Here is a 22,852-nt window from a genome sequence, read left to right as displayed (position 1 = left end):
CCGTGCAGCCATGAGCATTTTAGTTTCATTTTAAAATTAGCGCCTTTCGGGGGTTGATTGCTTGAAATTATTTTACAAAAGCACAATGTTGTGTTTTATTGCGACTGTACACAAATATAAGTTAACACTTTGCAGTTTGAATGTCGTCCTGTATAATGACGGAGTATGTTTTTATGTGTCCACTGTTCCATCGCGCCCACGCCACACACACACACGCACACACACACACACACACACACACACACGGTTTACTATCTTTGTGGGGACTCTCCATAGACTTAATGGTTTTTATACTTTACAAACTGTATATTTTATCTCCTCACACTAACCCTACCCCTAAACCTACCCATCACAGAAAACTTTCTGCATTTTTACATATCCCAAAAAACTCATTCTGTATGATTTATAAGCTTGTTTACCCATGGGGACCTCTATTTAGGTCCCCACTGTGACACGAGTCCCCATGAGTCTGTGTGAATTCAGGTTGAAGTCCCCACCGGGATAGAAAAACATGAACACACATATACACACACACACACACACATTCCAGCATTGCAATCTTGACATCGCAGCCTGATCATTATAGCCTTAATAAAATATAATAATAAAATAGTCAACCTAACATATAAAAATTACACTGCTCTAAATAGTCAGTAGAACAATTCGTACATTCACAGTAAGCACCGCTCCACTGTGATGTTTCCAAGCACATTTTTGCGCATGTGAAGAGGATGATTTTTTCCATCAATATTGGAACACGAGTGAAGAACAAAGCCTATAATAAAGAATAGTTTAGCATCCAAATACATGGCAAATGTTGAAACATTTTGATTCTAATGAGAGGGTTACGTGAACCCAACACTGCTTACTTTCATTTTTATTTTTACATTAAATTTAAAGGATTTGGTGTGGAATATTTTGAGTGTATCGTAAAATCAGAATAAGGTAAGTCAAGTAATATTTTCTGTCTTTTATATATTTATATATGTGTGTATATATATATATATATATATATATATACTGTATATATATATATATATATATATATATATATATATATATATATATATATATATATATATATATATATATAAATATAGCTGCGAGCAGCGATGAAGGGCCAAAGCCGGCGGTACCGCCACCCCGGTGCCTTTAGGTAAAGGCACCGGGGTTGCGGTGCCACCGGCTTGGGCCCGTAATCGCTGCTCGCAGCTATATTTTATATTTATATTCATCTCTGGGGTGGTTGTTTTGCATTCCATATAGCAAAGCATGAGATAATGCACCATACATCATTGTTGAACTGCATGCTTTACATATTTATGCAACATTATGTCCAGCTAGCTCTGTGTGTGTGGAGAAAGACCTTTGAATCAAGAGCACAATTACCTGTTGGCGTGCCAGTGAACTTGGTATAGGAAGTGAAGAGTGAATATAGTTCCTCACTGTCTGTGGAAGTGTAAAATATCTCTTACATGAGTGTGTAAAAGAGCTCTCCAAATTTGGGTCAGTCTTTTTAGTGCATTTTGAAAGCCTTGGTGATTCCCACTTCTAAAAATATTTTGAAGGAAGTTAGCACCAGACGGGACAGAAATTTTGGTGACTGGCTGACAACCCGAGCCAGGCAGTTGCCTAGCAACAAGTTATAAGCCTCAATAATGACACTTTTTCACAGATTCCAGGCACTATTTATTCAAGCACAGACCTCTCGGTTTCAGTCCAAAACATTTCATTGTTGAGCAATCAAGAGAGAGATTACACGGTTTTAAATAGCACATCTCTACGGGGAAATTGCCTGTGAGTCACCTGAAGTGTCACGTTTTAGCTTTGTACATTTGTAATAGACAGAAGTTGTTTGTCATGCTGGTAAAAAGTGTACGCTGTTTTGCCATACATAAAATGTCACTATTACATGACAGATACTGATATTCCATTATGCCTTGAGTCTCAGCGACAGCCCTATAGGCTATACAAACAGCTAAAATGTGCCAGGGGAAGGGCCTGATTTTTTTTTTTTTTTTTTTTTTTTTAGCCAATCAGAAATGCTTTCTGCTTGTCAATCATTTTGCAGGTTTGGGTTTGATGATATGTTTAAGGGTGGGGTTTGTGGTTGAAGTGTTGGGGGCTGGTCTCAGTGGCTAAATCTAGCAGAAGTTAGCAAAAAAAACTTTGTTGATGCTAAAGCACTTGTTGTTATCCCACATAAACTAACAGACTGTATTTTTCATTGGATTAGACTTCAGGTTTTTATAAAAAAAAAAAAAAATAATTACACTAACGTTTTCAGTGTTAATTTTGTTAATGAAAACTATGGTGAATAATCGTCAACAAGCTTTTTTCCTCATGACTAAAGGTTGAAATATACACTTATAGCCTACTAAACATATTTTAAAATACTAGCGCCCCCTTTGTCTAGTAGTCCCAGACTAAAATGCATGTTTGAGCTGTTTTAACTGAAAACATATCTTAAACTATGTCACTGCCATCTCAAGATGCACACCAGTAATGTTTTTTCTAAGGCACGTTTATAAAAGCTACAATGCCCTAATTAAACTAAGGCCTAGTCCTGGCTTAATCTAAACCATGTTTGTGAAACCGTGCCATACACTTGATAACTTTGTAAATAGTTACAGAGGAAAAACTGGAATAAATTTCTCAAATGACGACAATCATTGTGATCATTTTGAGCAAAATAATTGTGATTATCAATTTAACCTATGAAAAAACTATGAAATGCCCAGACATTTAGTCAACTAAAACTTTACTAAACAAATACAGGAAAAGGTTGACTAAATATGACAAAAACGAATAAGTATAATTGACACAGGACTAAGACTAAATAGCTGCCAAAATTAACACTTCTACCGTTCAAATTTTGCGATTGCAAGATGTTTTTAATGTTTATGAAAGAAGCCACTTATGCTCACCAAGGATGCATGCATTTATATAAGTAAAAAAAAAAGTTTTCTATATTTAAATTTTTTTTTTAAATGTAATTTATTCCTGTGATGTCAAAGCTGAATTTTACTCCAGTGTCACATGATCTATCAGAAATCATTCTAATATGCTGATTTGCTGCTCAAGAAACTATTTTATTACGTTATGGATTTTGCTAAATTATAACGGTTCTTTTACATAACCATAAACAAAAGTTCATCTCTTGGCAATACACTGAATTAACATTAACCTGTTAACCTTTGACCAATGACAAAAAAGGAGTGTGTAAACACACTTGAGTTTAACTTCGCTCAACCATTGGCAGCCGAGCCAGCAGAGAGTTTAACTTGGCAGGTATTTCTCATTTCCATTTCCAGTGCTGGACTTTAGTCCAGGACTCATGAGGTTCAGAGAGATTTGATTTGCTACAGCAACCACACAGACAGAACTGTAGATAATGCGCACCACCACCCATAAATCACTACCATATGGTTAAACCACAAGTGAAACTTTTTGGTCCATTATAATGTAATCAAAATTCTCATGTTACCAATGACATTTTTTTTTTTGTTAAATTAAAAAAAGCAATTATGTGAGATGTCTGAATGCACCTCAGAAATGTGGTCTGAATTTGAGAACAAAACATTCAGAATCAGTGAATAGGCCTTAAATTCCACTTAAATTCTTAAGTTTTAGTGCTAAGTTTAGAACACAGTGACGACATAACGCGAACTTAGCATCCTTAAACTTTTTCCCATCAATCAAATCTACTCTGTGGGAATTTGAGTTTATATCCAGTACTGAACCTGATGACACTATTCTCCATAGAGACAGGACGTTGTTTAAATTCACTGAGCTTCATCTCTTGTGTGGGTTTCCTCATTGGCTAGTTGCACCATTTCTGGTCGGATTTATAGTTTGGAAACTCAAGGAGCAGGGTGTGTTCTTGATGATTCAGCCTGTGCATATGAGGTACAGCTGTTACCCAAAACTGCACTCAGCTGGACAGCTCATCCAAGGGTTTAAGGATTCTTTACAACAAAAAAGAGGCAGGCCACACATGTAGACTATTGTAGTTCTTTACCATGGAGCCAAAGATGTAATTCTAAAAGAGAGTTTCAGAATTCACCACAGTTCTGGATCCTCTGTTTAGTTTGTAAATTTCAAACACACATAGGCCTAATATTCTAGAACTTTGTACTAGCAAAGTCTGGATGACTGACTGTGATAATATATGTTACTTTACATAGCTTTAGCTTGCTTCTTTTTGTCAAAGAAGATTTTAGAATTAAGTAAGAATTTAAAATTATATAGAAATATATTTAAATATGCTACTGTTCAAAAGTTTGGGTTTTATTGTTTAAAAATAATTCTCATCAAGGCTGCATTTATTAAATCAAAAATACAGTAAACAGTGAAATATTATTACGATTTAAAATATATTTTGTCCTATTCCTGTGATGTCAAAGCTGAATTTTCAACATCCTTACGCCAGTCTTCACATGATCCTTCAGAAATCATTCTGATGTACTGCTCAAGAAACATTTTTCTTATTATTAATGTTGAAAACACTTTAATATTTTTTGAAAACTGTGTTGCATTTTTTTCCAGGATTCTTTGATGAATAGAAAAGCATTTATTGGACATAGAAGACTTTTGTAACATTATAAATGTCTTTACTGCTACTTTTGATCAATTTAAGGCATCCAAATAAAAGTATTAGCTAACATACTTGTATAACCTTTTAATTTGAATGATAGTGTTATAATCACTGGGTTTGAATTATTTCCATGTTCATATACCGCATTCATATTTATATTTAAGTTAGACAGATACGCCCTATAGTGTCTCTTGACACTTTTTTTCAGTACTATTAACATTTTGGATGGTGTTTTGAATTTGGGATGGGTCGACTTGTCATCCAACAAGCAACTTTGCGACCGTCGTCCAATCCTATCCAAAACACCATGATAGTGCCATACTTTTTGTTAGCGTTTTTTCTTGTTAAATGGTTATCAGATCATTTTCACTAAAGTCAATCTGTAGTGCACTAATTCACACTATCCGATTATGAATCATAAAAAGAGGTTTAGCTGCTGACTAATAAGCTACTGTTTAAAAAATAAAATATTTTTAAACATTTTTTTTGTATAAAAATCCCTGATTAAAAATAGCACTGCTAATTTTTCAAGAGAGGTGTGTCTGCTGTCTTGATGAATCTGCTGAATCTCAGTGTTTTCCTTAGAGGAGTTTATTTCTTGACGTTGTGATAGCTGCTAGTCACACCTTTGTCAAATGTTTGAGTTTATGTTATGCTGTGCCAGAGCAAATTGCCAAATGCATGTGCGATCATCATTCACAAATCAAGAGTTCAGATTGAACCAGAAACTCCTTTTTTATCACCTCTGTTCTTCTTCTATTCAGTGCAAATAACATTATTGCCACTCTTATGATTCTCTTATGACTCTATTTCAGAACCACCATTCTCTGTTTTAATATGGAGTGAGAAATTAACACCTCTGAAATGACTTTATTTAACTGTTGGCATCCTCAGGGATGGTTAGCACTTATTAGTGTTAATCAGAAATGTTTCACATGGCTCGCTCTGGAATTGAATTTCCCTGCCAGCCTCTTCAGTTGCGTCAGTGCCGAGCGAAGCGTCATCCAAACGGCAGGTGCTCGAGGGACTCCTAACGTTTATCAGTTGATCAGGCCTTAGAGAGTCGTGCAATAGGAGATCCTTTCACCCCAAGCTTCAGTGCGGGCCAGTCGCACGGGGGCTGAGCATGGTTGGGGACGGATGGAGGCATAAGGGCAGAGTGGCAGATGATAGACTCATGATGAAGGTTTCCCCGCTGAGGGGCAAGCTGCTATAGAGCTCATCTCAGCAGAAACAACACACACACACACACACACACACACACACACACACACACACACACACACACACACACACTGTATAGCTGACTTGTCATACATCACATTTTCCATCAACAAAGGAACTGTGGGAGGATTTGTAAAACTTATACATTTCTTTAAAAAAGAAATATTGTAAATGTCTAAATTCAATATTTCTAAATGAAGGTAATTTTATACCTAAGTAAGTGTATATAAAAAGAAAAATATAAAGTAAAAATTAATGTTGCAATTGAACCAAGCTCTTTTTATGATTAGATAAAGAAATGTATAATAATTGATGATAAATTATAATTTATATTATTTATCATGAATCTTTTTTTGTTGTCACATTAATATTTTAGCAAGTAAGCATTTAAAATAATAATATTAATAATAATAATAATAAACAATATTGTATAAATGGTCTTTATATTCAACATTTCTAAATGTTTTTAAAGGTCAAAAGAAACATTGTAATTTTAACCAAGCTATTTATATGATTAGACAAATAAAAATGATTTAAAATAATTTATGATGAATGATCATTTATATAATTTATGATAAAATATGTTTGTTGTCACATTTAGCATTTACTAAGGATTACGAATAATAATAAAGAATATAATTTAAGTATGCAATATTTAAAATATAGATATTTAGGGGTTGTATTACAATTACACGTTTATATTTTATTTTTCTAAATGTGTTTTTTTTTTTTTAGCTTTTAATAAAAAAAGGTTGCTAAAAAATTGCAACTGAACCAAACTCTTTATATGATTACATAAAAAATGTAATTTATAATAATTGTAGATAATAAATTATATTTAATAACATTAAAAATAATCACATTATGAAATAAATGTTTTTCTCCTAAACACGTTGGGAACAGTTATTTGCCCCCTTTTATTAAATACTTTTTGCAACCTCCTTTTGCCAAGATAACAGCTCTGAGTCTTCTCCTATAATGCCTGATGAGTTTGGAAAACACCTGACATGAGATCAGACACCATTCCTCCATACAGAATCTCTCCAGATCCTTCAGATTCCCAGATCCATGTCTGCGCTTCTTCTCTTCAGTTCAGCCCACTCATTTTCTATAGGGTTCAGGGGATGGCCATTGCAGATGCTTGGTTTTGTGCTCAGTGACCCATTTTTGATTTGATTTTGATGTTAGTTTTTGGATCACTGTCCTGTTGGAAGATCCAAACATGGCCCATTATAAGATTTCTAGCAGAGGTTGTCAGGTTTAGATTTTTTATCTGTTAGTATTTGATCGAATCCGTGATGCCATGTATCTGAACATATATTGGCTGATAGCGATATGATGGCCTATATATTGTGCATCCCTAGATTTAAACATTTCTTTGTAATATGTTTGCACTTGTGTACCTGGCTTAAACAACCATCTCTATCTGAAGTGATTCCGAGCACTGTTTTCTTGTACTTGGCTCTCCGGCAGCTCTTTCCCTATGCGGTGTGAAAGTGGGACAGGGACCAGACTAGGCAGCTGTGTACTAGAGGTTCGTAAGAAAAGTCTCTTGTATCCAAACAGATGTGGCTTGTTTGGCTGTGGATGCACAGTGTCAGTCCAGTGTTGCAAATTAAAGCTACAGAGAACATTTAGAGCTCCTCTGAATAAGAGATGCAGGATTCTTCTGTGATGTGATTCTGGGACTAACCTGTTGACTTTCTAACTACTGTACTTGTGTATGGCTGTAGTTGAAGTTTTTTGGGGATGCTAATTAAAGTACTGCCACTAAAAATATAGAAACTAAAAAACGAATCAAAATGATAATCTAAAACTTGTTGACTTCACTAATTGACCAGTCATTTGCTGAACAAGTTGTTGACTATTTAGCCATCGTGACCCATTCCTAGCATAATGTTATACAACAGCTAGTGTTTAAATGCAGAAGTCCAACTTTAGGTTGCGTCTTTTATAGTGTGAAATAACTTGTCTTGTATCATTTACCTTTAACCAAGTAAAGCCTATTATTAAACAAGAGAATTTTACTGTTCTCAGATGCCTTGTTTTTATTTTGTTTTTGTAGGGACATGCTGATCTCTGACTTGGATTTGACCATGACATACACAGAGGTGTGTGAGGAGGTGAGAAAGATGTGTGGTGTCCGCAGAGAGATGCCGATAACACTCAAGTGGATCGACGATGAAGGTATGTATGACCTTTGAACTTTGGCCTAAGTGGCTTCAGCAGAAAAGGGAAGTTGATTCAGAAGTAGAGCAAGTTAGTACATTTTAATTAGACAAACCGAAAAAAATTATTAGACTAAATTATTATTAATTAGACAAAAAATATGTATTTTTGTTTCTTTTTTGTTTTAAATACCGCACCAATGAATCGTTCACAATAAGACCAGGAACATGCATTAAGAAAGAAAATGGGATCAATATTGATTTCATCTTGACTTTAAGCCCAGGGGTTGTGCTTATAATTATATATAATATATAATAATAAGTATATACTTAAATAATAATAAGTATTTAAGTCGCTTTGGTTATAAACATCAGCTAAATCAGGCGTTTTCAAATGTTTTGATGTCAGGGGCAAGAAATAATATAAGGAATTATATTTATATTTAATAAATATTTTATATTTTTACAGTTTTTCTCTGAATCTGGGTGTCCTCAGCCCAGTCTTGTTATTGTTAACTAAAACTATAAAACAATTTTTTAAATCAAAATAAATAAATAAATAAGAAATAAAATAAAATATAAATATTAGATAAAAAAAAAAAAACTTACATAAATCATATAAATGTTGCCTTGGCAATTAACTGAAATAAAATAAGTTTAAGAGGTACTAAAATGACTAAAATTGAAAAAAATAAATAAAAATCATAAATAATAATAATAATAATAATAAATAAAAAAAAGGCTAATAAAAATGTTTTTTTATTTTTTTTTATTTTTTTTTATTAAAACTTAAGATGAAATGAAAACTAAAAATATAAACTAGAAGCTATTCAAATTATTAATAAATAATATAGTAAATAAATAATACTAAAACAACACTTCCCTAGACTCTGAGTTGAAAATCCCTGGGCTAAATGTCAACTATAAATATTGCCCCATGATATTTTAGACTGTTTGTCTACATTGTCATTTCTTGTTTTTAAGGGGACCCGTGTACCATCTCATCCCAGATGGAGCTGGAGGAAGCATTCCGGATCTACAACCGGAACCGGTGCTCAGGACTCCTTTTACATGGTACTCATTGATTCACTCAAAACACAAAATTAATATATTTTCCCCTTGTTTTTTCAATTTTCAATTACTCCAGTAGTAGAATTACTCTTTCTGTATTCGTCTATTTATAAAACGATTAATGCAGATTCAAACCACACAGCGGAAATCCGCCAAACCACTCAAAATATCATGTGTACACTGTACAGCTAAAGCACTTAATAAGTATTTATTTATTTGCACATTTCACATTTGATGACCCCACAGCTATAAATAGATAAAACCACTGGACTGAGTCACACTCATTTCTCTCTGTCTTTCTTTCTCTGTCTAGTATTCCCAAGCATTCCTGAAAAACCTGGTATGCCGTGCCCAGGAGAGGACAGTAAGTCTAAAGTCATCCTGCCACTTTCAGGCTTTTTCATGTGATCTTCAGCAAAGTCTGATGTCAAGATGCTCAGTGAACTTAAAGTGTTTGCTTTATTCATCACACAAAGCTAAATGGCTTCAGAAAACATGAAATATAGCACATGGACTACTTCTATGGTGCTTTTTGTCATATTAGTGCTTGATTATATGGAAAAGAGTACATTTTCAACAAATTTCCTATCGATTAAAAAAAAAAAAAGTCAAATATACAGTTATATACAGGATACAACTTACTACTACTACTTAGATTGTGTATTGAATATAAATAAATGGGTTAAAATGGTAAAATAAGATGAACTATTCTTGAAAAAGGGTAATAGATTTAGGTTTAGTGTCTTTAAGGTAAGATTTTATGGTGGAAAAATGTCCTCTCTCAGTGGGGTCGTATGGCACATTGGTAACTGCACAGTAATCCTGTGTTAATGTGCACATTTACTGCCCTGAAGGCCAGACGGGGCTGAACTGCTGAGTCAGTGCCTCTTACAGAGAATGGCTGCCCCTTTCTGAAAGCATTATGAATTCACGATCATTATTGCCTATGGCTCAGGCGTGAAAGATGCGGTCTGTGCTGTTTGTGTGTGTGAGAGAGAATTGTGTGCTGCCCTGTCATAGAGGTAGTGCTAATTCTATTGATGGTTCCCTGGTGCATCTTGTATGTGCCTACGAGGAATGCTCCTAATATGCTTTGTATACTTGTGAGTGTGAGTGTGTGTGTGTGTGTGTTTTGGAGCCTCTTTTGCATTGCATACAGATGAAAGTACCTTGCGTTTCTGTTCTTTGTCTGAATGATGTCTTCAGTTCACTGTGGATGTGGTCTTGCTTTGTACATGAGAGGTGTTTGTCTGACCCCCTCTGATTGCCGTTCTGTCGGTACATAATGATTTGTGACAGGCTGTTAACTTCTGTCTGTGTTCGTTTCTGTTCTGGCCCAGTTTTCTTTCTCCTTGTCAGCAATTTGTGCTGTATTTGTGTCAGGTGTTTTCTCAGAGGAGGTGAGAGAGGCAGTTAAATAAAATAAATACATATGCTGCATGTTTTCCAGTGAAGCACGGTTTTCAGTGTCTTGGAACGGTTCGGTTCGAAGTAAATGCTGCTACTCATGAACTCATCTCTGTATGTGCTCTAAGTTTGGGTCATTTATGCATTTTGGGAATGTATACAACCATCTTTCCAAACATGCTTATACAACATTATTCCAAACGTGCTTGTAAACCGGCCATTGTCAACAAAAGAGAAAATTGGGCTTGACGCAGTTTTCCACCATAGTAAAAGCTTAATGAATTAACATTTGAAAATTAAAACATTAATTCAGGCATAAATATTAGTATTGTAATTTTACAGTTTTCTATTGTTGTTGTTGTTATTATTATTATTATTATAATTATTTGTTTTTTTTTAAATACTATTTTATGATAGTAATATTTCTTATTTTTATCGAATAATAATAATTATTAAATAAAAAATAATAAATGATGTTATTGTAATATTTCACTGTAAAATAAACAATTTAATAATAATAATAATAAATAGTAATTATTAAATACAATAATTATATAATAATTTTGATATCACAAAATAATTGGTCTGCAAACATGTAGCCTTTTATTTTATCATGTAACGTAGTAACAAATCATAATTCCAAAAAAAGCTAAATTTTTGTTGTATTTCTGTAGTTATTATTTTCTGAAACAATAAAAAAAATGCATTAACTTAAAGGGGTGGTTGATTATGATTTCACTTTTTTTTTACTTTAGTTAGTGTGTAATGTTGCTGTTTGAGCATAAACAACATCTGTAAAGTTACAACGCTCAAAGTTCAAAGCAAAGGAAGACATTTGCTTTTAAAGAAATTGTTTTTTAAGGACTACAACAAACGGCTGGTAGAGACTACACAAGCTTCCTCCCGGGTTAGTGACATCACCAACCCTAAAATTTATATAAACCCCGCCCCCTGAACAAGATTTATAGATTATCAAGACAGAATATGCTAATCAATGACTAGAAGATAACTACACATAAGCTACATAAATTCATCAACCAGCCCTTCAGAAACGTCCTGTTGCATTCAACATGTTGTCACTTCTTCTTGAGTCTCTCCATTATTGTCTGAATCCGGTCTGAACATAAAAGGCTAAAAGTTTTTGAAATTTTCAGTGCATGTCTGTGTGAATGCAAGCTGTTGAAGCTCCGCCCCCTGTGCTGGGAGCAGCAGCTCATTTGCATTTAAAGGAACAGACACAAAACGGTGCGTTTTTGCTCACCCTCAAAAATTGACAATTTTAACATGCTATATAAAAATATCTTTGGGGTATTTTGAGCTAAAACACACTCTGGGGACATCAAAGACTTATTTTACATCTTGTGAAAAGGGCATTATACCACCCCTTTCAAATGGAACATGAATTTATTAGACTAAAAAACCCCTGAAAGGACTTTGCTCCCTCATTTCAGAAGTCCAGTCCACACTCATGTGTGATGCAGCGGTGCTGAACACTGTGTGATTTGACAGTGTAAAGACCTCAGGTTCAGCTGCTTACTGTTGTGTGGAATTGGTCTGGGCTTATTACTGTGAAAGGTTAGTTATTCACGTCGTGCATGAAAGCTCAGTAACTTTGAGTGGCTCTGGTACAGTGTTGTAGGGACAAAGAATTATAACCTTTATTCAGGAATAATCTGCTTCACTGATCATGGCTGCTTTTTTCCACAGAATCCTGTTAAAGCCTTTTTGTAGGATTGTGGGATTGCGACTAGTAGAGCTGCACGAATAATTGTTAAAATATCGCAATCTTGTTTCAAACAAGCGATCTTGTTCTTAAATGACATTGATTCGTCTCTGTCTATTAAACCTTTGACGAGTATGATTACAGCAATCATTCAAATCTGATAGGCTATAGGTATGAAACAGCTTCACAAACAGTCTTTCAAACACACAGTATCATTATTTTTGTGTTACACTAATTCAAATGATCACAGATGTACTGGGATAAAACTAAAAGTTTAGTTCGGATATAAACACTGTTGTCTATAGTAGTGAGAAATCGAGTAAATCACCTTTTGAAAGTAACTTGACACTTCTAGTAAAGATTGTATCTACATCGTTCGTTACACTGGTTGGTGGCGACAAGTTACTGTTAAAAAAATGATTTGTCATTGAATCATTCATTCAAGAGATTCATTCAAAAATGCTGATACATCCAGTAATGAGACAGGCGAAGACTTTGTGAGTGAGTCATTGAATCATTCATTCAAACCATTTAAAAAAGATATTTATTCAAATTATTTATATATATATATTTTTTTTTTAAACAGACTGCAGCAATTCACATTTTGTCTGAAACTCTTGTAAATTCATGTTATTTTGTTTAGTTGTCTCAAAATCGTCTGATCTCTGATCTTGACAATCCTGATCTGTTTTAAACCAATAAATTGTGATTCTCAATTTATCCAGAATCATGACTAGACATTTCATTTTCATAAAAGAACCATAAAAATAGTCAATATGATTTATTCTAAGTCTTTTAAAAACCATAATAATTATGTGCATGGAACAGAATGAAATTTAGGGAGGGGTAGTTCATCCAAATGTAATGAGTAATAGGGACATAATTGTAATTTTTGGGTGAATTAGTTCTTTAAAGCAGCAATAATAGCACTCTGCAATAGTGCTTCCTTGTTTGATGATGGTTCTTGACACTCTTGAGAGTCACTGATAGGAAGACATACAGTATCTTCATAAGCTCAGTCTCTCCCGTTTCTACAAGACTCCGTCTCCGCTGAGGTGTGTAGGAGGTCTCTGTCAGTTTAATCACTGATCTCAAAGTCTTCAGGGTTTTCGCTGCTGTCTCGAGTCCTTTGATTCTATCAGTGGTTGCAAACACTTACTGTTTGTTTAACATCAAAAACTAGATTATTTCAGAAAGTTTGTCACACTGCACATTGACTGACTAATCTACAAATCACTGCACATTTTCTCCCCACATTTTTTCCTACAGTTTAAATGCAAATGCTCTCTTATAATTGGCTATCCTCAGTTCATTAGGGCGATGGAAATTACTGAATAGATAATATTTTCATGATATTTTGGTATTATATCATTTTTCCAAAGGAAGTGTTAGTGGTTGCACTGCTAGAGTGTTGCTAAGTGAAATGTTCTGGGTGATCGCCAGGTTATGTCTAAGTGGCTGCTATGGTATTCTGTATGGTTGCTAGGGCGTGGCTAGGTGGTTGGTATGGTGTTTTGGATAGTTGCTAGGTGGTTGCTTACGGGCCTAAGTGAAGAGAGCCCTCCTCCAAGTCTCTATATAATATGATGTTGCTCAGATTCCTTTTTCACTGTTAATTTGTCAAGTATTTTCATCTATTTTAACCGTCACACAACCGACTTAAAAAAGTGCTTGCATGGCTTTCTTTAACAATCCATATTATTTGAGGTGTCTGTTCCACAAACAGTAAATGGCGAAATGTAATACTTTGAGTTGGGGTTTGTTCAAATTACCACTAATTAGCAAACACTCCCTGCCATTATCAGATACTTCATCCCCCGTTCTCCTCTTCCACTCCTCCTCATTCACCGCACACTAAGCTCTTTCACATCCACCCTGATGCTCCGTTCCAGTCACCCTCCCGCTCCACGCCGCGTTTTCCACAATGCCCCTCAGCTGTTTGCCACCGGCTCTCTGGGGACCCAGCTACACCCTGACGAAAGGATGAGAGAGAGAGAGAGAGAGAGAGAGAAAAGGGTGAGAGAGTGAAATAATAGAGAGAAGAGGCAAAGAGTGCAGAGCAGAGCCAGGCACCGTAGCAAAAATATCCGTCTGTGTTGCAGGAACTCCCTCCTTTTGTCTTTGCCGCCCATCTCAATTAAGGCTTCCAGCAGAGCCGCCCGCTCTTGATAGAAACATCCCTTCATCCATCCGTCCGTCCATCGAGGACGCAGCCTATACAAGGACAGCCAGCTGTAACGACTGCATGCAGGGAGCGACAGAACGGCAGGGAGGGGGAGAAATAATTAAATAAGTCACAAGGAAGAGGAGAGATTGAGCGAACAGAGGAGACCGCGAGGGAGGAGGGGATGTAGCCGGTGCGTCGTTGGAGGCTGCCAGGGGAAATGTGCTGAAACGAGCAGAAAACAGGAAGATACTGGTGAGCACCGCACTGTTGAGATCTCTTCCATTTGTCCACTCCATCATTTTGCCCGCTGTCTTTGTGTACGGATGTGATTGACATTGAGCTAGCGTGACCGAATCCGCTGTGTGTCCAGTCCTTGTGCAAGCATGTGTGTTTTATGCATTCTCTTTATTTTCATCTCACCTGCAGTGATTTGATGGCCCGTCTTACTTGCCATACTTGGGTTTAAACCCTTTTGGCTAGTGCGGCATCGTTGCGTGCGGGTGTATGTGTGTGCGACTACCTACCTGGCATGCTTTAGTCAGAGTTCCAGTGAGCAACTAGCATCCTTTCATTTAGCTTTCATACACAAAGGAAGACACATACTCTCTACTTCGGTCTCTCTCTTGGTGCTGGAGACCCAATGCATCCTAAGAATGCTGACGGTATGTGAACGGTATTGTATCATCTTGCTTCGGGTTATTGTGTGCTTATTTTCTTTTCAGATGTGTCACGAGAAAGGCTGTGGGGTTTGTGTTTGTGGCCACTAATGAAAGGAAATTTGCAGTTTTGACTGTTGACTCAAAACGGGGGTATTTATGTCATTATGAGTGGCTTCATCCTGCCCCTCGCTCTCCAAAGAGGGTGGTTAAAATAGACGCTCATGCATTATTTAAGTCTGACTGACATAATTAGCGAGATGTCAGTTATCCACCACCTCTTGGCCACGATGCACCCAAACACGAGGCTCTGCATCCTTCCCATGACCAAAGTCACATTCGCATTAGTTTGTTTTTGACGCTCTTGGGAAAATAACAAAGGGGAATTGTGCTCTGCTGGAGCGGCAAGACCCTGATACTGTTGCTGTGTGACGTTAAATTAATTTTGAGTTGACTTAATACCACAAGTATCTGCAGATACAGCGAGATTTAGGTTGACCCTGCTGTCAGATGCATGGCGGGTCCGTTTGGGATCTTTGGTTCATTGATTGCTGTTTGGTTTGTTTTCATGGTGCATTTAGTCTGTCCTTGATGTTTCAGACCGAGGAGGCCAATAAAGTTGCCGAAAGCAGTAGTTTGTGTGTTGAACGCTATTCGGTGTTGCTGTTTTTAGCTGCAGTGTCTGTGTTGGGATGTCATATAATCCACCTGTTCCAGTATTGATTGGCAATAAATCTAAATATGGCCACTGCAGCACAACAGCGCCTGCTCGGGAGAACCCTGATGATGTGATGTAAATGTCTTCTAACAAATCTTCCAAGGATTATTGATGAGTTTGGTGATTTATTACATTGTAGATGATGGTTCAGTTCAGTGGATATTAACATTTCTGCTGTAGCCAGCTAATACAGATGTGATGCTGGTATCTTAAAGGTATTTGGCTAACTATTATGTAAGTAACATAAATGCAGGATGATTTGTTCTTTGAAAACTGATTGATTGCACATTAATTTCTCTTTCACTCTGCACATTTAACATTTGACTTTCGGACTTAAAAGCTAGTTTCCATGATATGTCATGTTTTTTAAAGTCTCTAGACTTGGAAAAGCCATATAAATTAATCTATGGCATTTTATACACTTTATGAATATACATTTTTGTAGTTAAGCCAAGCCAAAGACTATAGAATAACACAAGATGCGTCACTTTTATTGTTTTGAATGGGGAAAAGGGCAATGCTCAATATGGCGGAATAAGTCCCGCCTTCTAAATAAGAGCCAATCGCCGATTGGTAAAGTCATCGCGTCACTGCAGCTGCCATTAGAAGCTCCAGTTTCTATATAAACAGTCAGACAGTGACGGTGGTGATTTCAAATATGAAAATTAATCGTAAGCTTGGTGAACAGTTTTGGACAATTTGATGTTTCCCCATTGAAAGAGATAGGAGCTGCACTTGCATGGCCGAGAGGCGTTTCAAAGATGGCCGCCCGAGTGAAATGACTTGTCTTAAAGGGACTTTGACCAAGCTCTAAACTATAAGTAAAATAAGGAAAAATACTTTTTAAAATTCTTAAGCATTATCCAGTAAATAATGAACAACTGGAAAAGTAGGGCCTTCGACTATTACTGTGGACAATGGGTGGTTATGGACGAACCTTCATAACAAAGGTTATGAACCATTGATATAGAGTAGACCGGAAAATGCAGGGAAACATAGGCCCTGTCCCAAATGGCACCCTAAGCTCTCACGGTCTTCTGCACTTTCGTGATGTAACGCCACTTTGACTGTCGGGAAGAAGTCTGCTGCGGAGCTTGCACCAATGCGGGCTCAGCAAAAGTGTCGCTTATGAGCACCCTTCTGACACCTAAAATGACAAATCCTATGGTCTGATGGACTTAACGGACACCCGCACACAGCAGCCATTGTAAGCCATCCACAAGACCGTAATGTGCAATTGAAGTGTGCCATTTGGGACAGGGCCATAGAGTTGGGATGGGATTTTATGAGGGCATAAGCCAGATTTGAACCACTTAAACACATCAACATAAGTCCCCTTACACCCTTCAGATTATTTTCACTAGTTTAAACCAAACTTCACAAGAAAGAACTTCAGCCAGCAGTTTTAGCAGATATATGGTCCACAAGCTATCAGCACCAAGCCAGCACTAACCAGCAGAAGCCAGTCAGCTGGTTTTGTCAGCAGGATGATGGATGCTTCCCAGATTTATCTGGTTCTCCACTGGTGGAGATATTATTGAGTCACCTCTGGAGATCATTTTCATGAAAGAAACTCAATCAGTTTCAACATTGTTGGTGGATTCTCCTCAGGGTCTCCTACAGGATGTGGACGTGTCCACCGACTCAGCAAAGACCAGAAAAGTTGAATTTTATTCAAATGAGAAGCGACAACACGCCAACGATCAGTAGGAACAAAGACAGCAGATCTCATTTGATTCGTCTCCTTTGAGACACTGTAGTCAAGAGTATGCAAGACAGAGAAAGAAGTGCATGCTACTGTGAGTGATTTCACACAAATTCACAGTCCTAAATGTTTTGTCTCAGCCCACATATTGCAATAAATAAAAAAGGATGCCTGGAAAACCACATCAGAAACCGTGGGCATTCTGAAGTGAGTTTGATTCATGCATTGATCTTGTTTATATAATGCATTATGCACTACTGCAATTTATATTCACACATTTTCCCTTTTAGCAGCAACATGTTGAAAATTGCTTTTTAATTTTTACCCGCAATAGTCATTTGTGTTTTCCAGCTAGGCAGCCCACAACTTAATCCGCCTACTAGTGACCAACAGTACAGTGACCTTCAGAGTTGACGTAGAACGGTTTCTTGCTCATATAACAAACAATGAAAGAATGAATCCAAATGTCTAGTTTATATCCTGTCATTGCATGTGATGTATCGCAACTAGTCAGTGATAAGTCTGTAGTTCTCAGTTTTCCTTTTCTTCAGGGTTTAATGGAGGGCAAAAGCATTGGAGGTTTCTCTTTTCATTCTGCTCTGTTGCGCCCATGTTTTGTGGCTATTTTAGGAAATAGGTGTAAGAAGGTGCTAGCTTGTTATGTTAGCTGTTGCCGGGTAAGGTTTTTTTGTCATGCAATGGCTGTTATGAGGTTAATAAATATGGTGGATCTTCTCAGGAAGACAGATTGCTGTAAAATGGAGAATGTAATGAAGTGTTGAAGACCCCCCCTCCTCATTATTTCTCTCCCACACTCGTCATTCTTTCCTGCTCATTAACTGACTTTCTGACTTCACCCTCCTCTCCTCTGTGTTGTTCTTTTTCTTTTCTCTCCCTCGTTCTCTCTATCCATCAGCTCTCTCTAACCATCTTACCAACTCAGCTTCTTCCGCTGCGTTTGAATGCCCATCTTCCACTCCTCTTCTCCTGCGCTCATGATCTTTCTGTTTTTTTCACTCTTCTCTTCCTCCACTGTTATCGTTATCTCCCTCTCTCCCACGCTGGTCACTCTCTTCTGTTCATTATCTATGCTGCTGTTCTTTCCTCCTTCTTTCCACTCCTCCAGCAGCCAGGTTAGATTTTATTCGATGTCCTCCACAATGAAAACCTTCCGTCATAAAACATCCACGCTGGAACATATGCTGGATGTTCATTATTTAGTGGTTACTTAGTCATTTCTTGTAACTATTCTTACAAATTGTAAGTGGGTGTTCTGAAATATGATTATGGGTTTTTCTTCAATTATGGGTACTTTTATTAAAAAACTCACTTAATTTTTTTATTTATTTCATTTGTCAACTAATAATGCCCAAAAGTGGAAATAATTTTTTTTATCCGTTAAAATGTATATATATTTTCACAAAATAAATATAAAAAAAAAATGTACTTCACTTTTTGTGTAGATTATTTTTGTTTTGAAATGTAATTAATAATAATTTTATTTTATTTTGGATTTTCATAATTTAAGATTAAATGTCTGGGTCTGGGACAGGGTAAAATAATCAAATCTCTACATAAAAGGCATTTTAAAAATATGTGACTATTGTATAATAAAAATAAAAAATATATATTTTTTCAATGTTGTTTTTATTAGTTGCTTTTTGTTTCATTGTTGTTTTGTTTTATTGTTTGTTTTCTTATTGTAATAGTTTAATTTAAAAAAAATTTAAATAAAATTAACCCCTTGAAAAATGCTATTTGAAGAAAACCCCTGATATACAGTATTTAGTTTTTCAACAGTGTTGTTACTTGTTATAGCTCTCAAGCCGTTAGCCATGATCTTTTTTTTTTTTTTTTTTTGGTGTAAATATGTTAAGATGAGGATAGTCTATTCACTATTTTTAAGATAAAACATACTTTAAAGATCACTATAAGGCAGATAAGTGAAATCCCCCCAGATCTACATGTGAAATCACCACCAGAAGCAGCCACGATTAGAAAGCGGTTTTATCTGAGTTTACAAAGAGCATGAGTCCAATCCCCCTCTTCTCTCTCCGTCATGTGATTCTGCTCGCACAATGAAGGACTGAAATGTGGATCAGACACCAGCAGTGCCCCGAGCCCTGAGCCTAGCTGCTCAGACACCCATCTTAAAATAGACATGCATTCATCCTCTTAGTACTTCTCTCCCCATATCCTCCTGTCCTCTGCCTCTTTCTCTTCTCTCTCCGTCTTTTGTGGTCCGGAACAATGTTTGCTGGAGTCTTAAGTGGGTGCCAGTGCTTAGTGTTCTGTCCACACAATAACCGACCCAGACCTCTTATCTACTGTCAGAGAGGCCAAGGACTTCATTTCTCTGTGCTGTACTTCCAGTTTGATGCCATATTATGATGCTGTAGTGTTTCTTTAAGAACATTCAAACATTCCCCTTGAACCATTAAATTTCAGTAACTTACATCATAAGGATACATTTGAATATATGAATCAAATATATGCAATTGTATATAAATGCATCACATTTGAACAGCTTGTCAAACTCGGAAAAAAATTGCTATTACAAGGGAATACTTGTGTTAACACTACACTACAATGCACTTGTTTTTTCTCGATTTACTAAATGGCTTGGAGAGCTTTTTCCCTGTGGCTATAATGATTTGCCTTCTCTGGTTTGTTTTGCGTTTTAAGGCTCTCTAGAAATAGATGTCATGCTTTATAAACCCTTATTTTTGCACATTGCCAATCATTATGAGCCATTTTTCCGCAGTAAATCAACAACTCTGTTTAGGCTAAACAGAGTAAACTCTAAACTAAGCTAAATAAACTCTGTTTAGGCTAAATAGTCACCTGTTGTTGACCTGTTGAAAGGAGGAGGGTGGCAGATCATGCTTCTGCTCGGTCATAAAGGGATAGTTCAGCCAAAAATAAAAATTCTGTCATCATTTACTCATCCTCAAGTTGTTCCAAACCTGTATGAATTTCTTTCTTCTGCTGAACACAAAGAAGATATTTTGAAGAATGTCGGTAACCAAACAGTTGATGGGCCCCATTGACTTCCATAGTATTTTTTCCATATGGAAGTCAATGGGGCCCATCAACTGTTTGGTTACCCATATTCTATATGATGACAGAATTTTGATTTTGGGCGGAACTATCCCTTTAACGTTGTCATTTTACAGGGCAGGCAAAAGGAAAAATGTAAAATATAATGGTTATTTCTCAAAAAATGGTAATGGTATAATGGTTGCTATAACAACATATGCATATATATGCAAAACTGTTTGATATATAAGCATTGTTAGCATAAATCTACCAATTGCTTTTGAGGTTTATGCTAAAAACAAGAAAATAACCTCCCGAAAACACATTTATGCAGTGTTATGCACTTTATTATGTATGTCCTGCATTTTACTGGTTTTACAGGTGATGAGAAAAGAGAAGGTCCACAAATAAATAAATAGACAATATTTGCACTTTTATGGGAAAATTTCATTCAAATTTTTTCATTTATTTAATTTATAAAGCACAATTAAAACAACGTAATGTTGACCAATGTGCTGTACAGTCACACAATAAAATTACATAAAATGTACTTTCAGACAAAACAATGACTAACAAACATCTGTGAAGAGCCTCTTTCCAATGAACCTACTGAACCAAACGCTAATTCTAGCAAATGTAATTTCATGTTTCGTTTAAAATAACCTAAAGAGGGAGCCAGTCTAAGATGTAAAGGTAGATTATTCCAGCGGAGAAAATGGTGTCTTGGTGTCTTTCTGATGAGTAGATCTGTCCAGCTGGCAAATGAAATCGCTCAGTAATGATTAGATCTGAGTGGTTTTGTAGCCGAGTAATCAGTCAGATATTATTTGCATAGTTCCCTTAATCAATGTGATGTTCTCTTCCCTAAACAGTCTATCAAGCTTTGCTTCCCTCACGTCAATTAACAAACCGCAAGTTTTACTTTCGCAGACGAAAAACCTTATCAGAACCACATGAAGAGTTTGATGAGCACAGTTTGATGCTGTTATTTATCCTGAACCCTTTTGATATACAGCAACAAAATCACAGTCTGATCCAGGGTGAGAGGATGTTCAAGCCAATTAATTACTCAAATAAGCTGAATTATATGCTGAGGTAGTGCATGCTCTCATTATGTCATTTCTGTGCTTCCTTCACAAGTGTTCATGTTCCTTCCAGTATTGTGCCTATCAGAATATACTATGATCTGCTGTTTTAAGATGGTGTAAATGTGTAAAATTATGTAATGCTTATGGCTTGATGAGTGTAGTTTTATTTCATGTTTTGACTTAGCCTATTTCTTATTGAAGTTTGGATGGGAGTCATGGGACATATTGAAAAGACACTCCTTTTTTAATATCCAGTGGATTGTGCTTATCTTCTCACTTGTCATTTGAAAGTGGTATTGGTACATTCTCATTCTAGACCAATTTGATTGGACAAAAATCTGTGTTGTGCAGGATGAGTCATTCATATTTTTAGTTTGTTTCTCAGAAATTCTGCTAATTTTGAATGTATAATACCGTTCGAAAGTTTGTGGTCAGTATGATAAAACAACATCACTATTAGTATTAGTTCAGCAGCCATCCCTTCAGTATTCAGAGTCACATGATCCTTCAGAAATCATTCTAATTTGCTGATTTGAACCAGCTCAGGAACCATTTCTTATTATTATGAACATTGAAAGCAGTTGTCCTGCTTAATATTTTTGTGTGATCTAAAAGCCACAGTCCAGTTTTGGTCAGAGGCGTTAGTTTTGTCCTATTTATAGTAGCAGTTACAAGTTTTCTTTGTGTTGCAGCTGAAACTCAAAGTATATGACCATTATTTCCCCATACATTTTGGGGAAAAATATTTTCTTTCAGTTTCGAGTTAAATATACCATTCTGCCTGTCTCAGTTTAATTGAAGGCCTTCCACTATAAAGAAATGAGATGAGGAAAATGGTAAGATTATTTGACTGTGAGCAATAAGTACAATTCTGTCTCTATCTTGGGGTCCACAGCCTTTTCTCACATTCTCTCTTTCCTCACTTTGCCTTCTTTTTCTGTCTTACCCCTCCCTTCATGTTTCACAGCCTGAGCAGATGACTGTCAGAGTGAGAGACACCAGGTGTTGACATGCTCTCTCTCTCTCTCTCTCTCTCTCTCTCTCTCTCTCTCTCTCTCTCTCTCTCTCTCTCTCTCTCTCTCTCTCTCTCTCTCTCTCTCTCTCTCTCTCTCTCTAACAAACATGTACCTGTTAAGATCAATCCGAGCAAAATTGTAATTACAGTCATAGTTTTGTTTAGTAAAGCTTGTGTGTTTATCATTGGGGGAGATTCCTTATTTCGTAAACCAGCAATATAATATTTTTTTGTACTGTAGCTTGAGTCCGCGTTCAGTGCAGCAATATGAAAG

General features: G+C 36.3%; 1 protein-coding gene across 6 annotated transcripts in view; it reads left to right on the top strand.

Moving 5' to 3' along the window:
* The window catches only part of prkcz (protein kinase C, zeta), a 104,702-nt gene that overhangs the window by 5,815 nt on the left and 76,035 nt on the right, over positions 1 to 22,852 (top strand). For 3 of the 6 annotated variants that reach the window (XR_013823914.1, XR_013823916.1, XM_079897362.1), the window contains exons 2-4: positions 7,887 to 8,008; positions 8,974 to 9,063; positions 9,374 to 9,424. Coding sequence is in view for 2 of the 6 variants with exons in the window: in XM_079897362.1 (XP_079753488.1) it covers positions 7,887 to 8,008; positions 8,974 to 9,063; positions 9,374 to 9,424 (263 nt within the window). In the remaining 4 variants the exon portion in view is untranslated. Of the gene's footprint in view, positions 1 to 7,886; positions 8,009 to 8,973; positions 9,064 to 9,373; positions 9,425 to 14,179; positions 14,610 to 14,943; positions 15,020 to 22,852 lie in introns of those variants that run through there. The other 3 variants (XR_013823915.1, XM_079897366.1, XM_079897365.1) reach the window with 2 other exon arrangements.

This window comes from Squalius cephalus (genome assembly GCF_949319135.1).
Source record: "Squalius cephalus genome assembly, chromosome: 16".
Taxonomy (NCBI): domain Eukaryota; kingdom Metazoa; phylum Chordata; class Actinopteri; order Cypriniformes; family Leuciscidae; genus Squalius; species Squalius cephalus.
The sequence above is the reverse complement of the archived record's forward strand: the minus strand, read 5'-3'. Positions and strand labels throughout refer to the sequence as shown.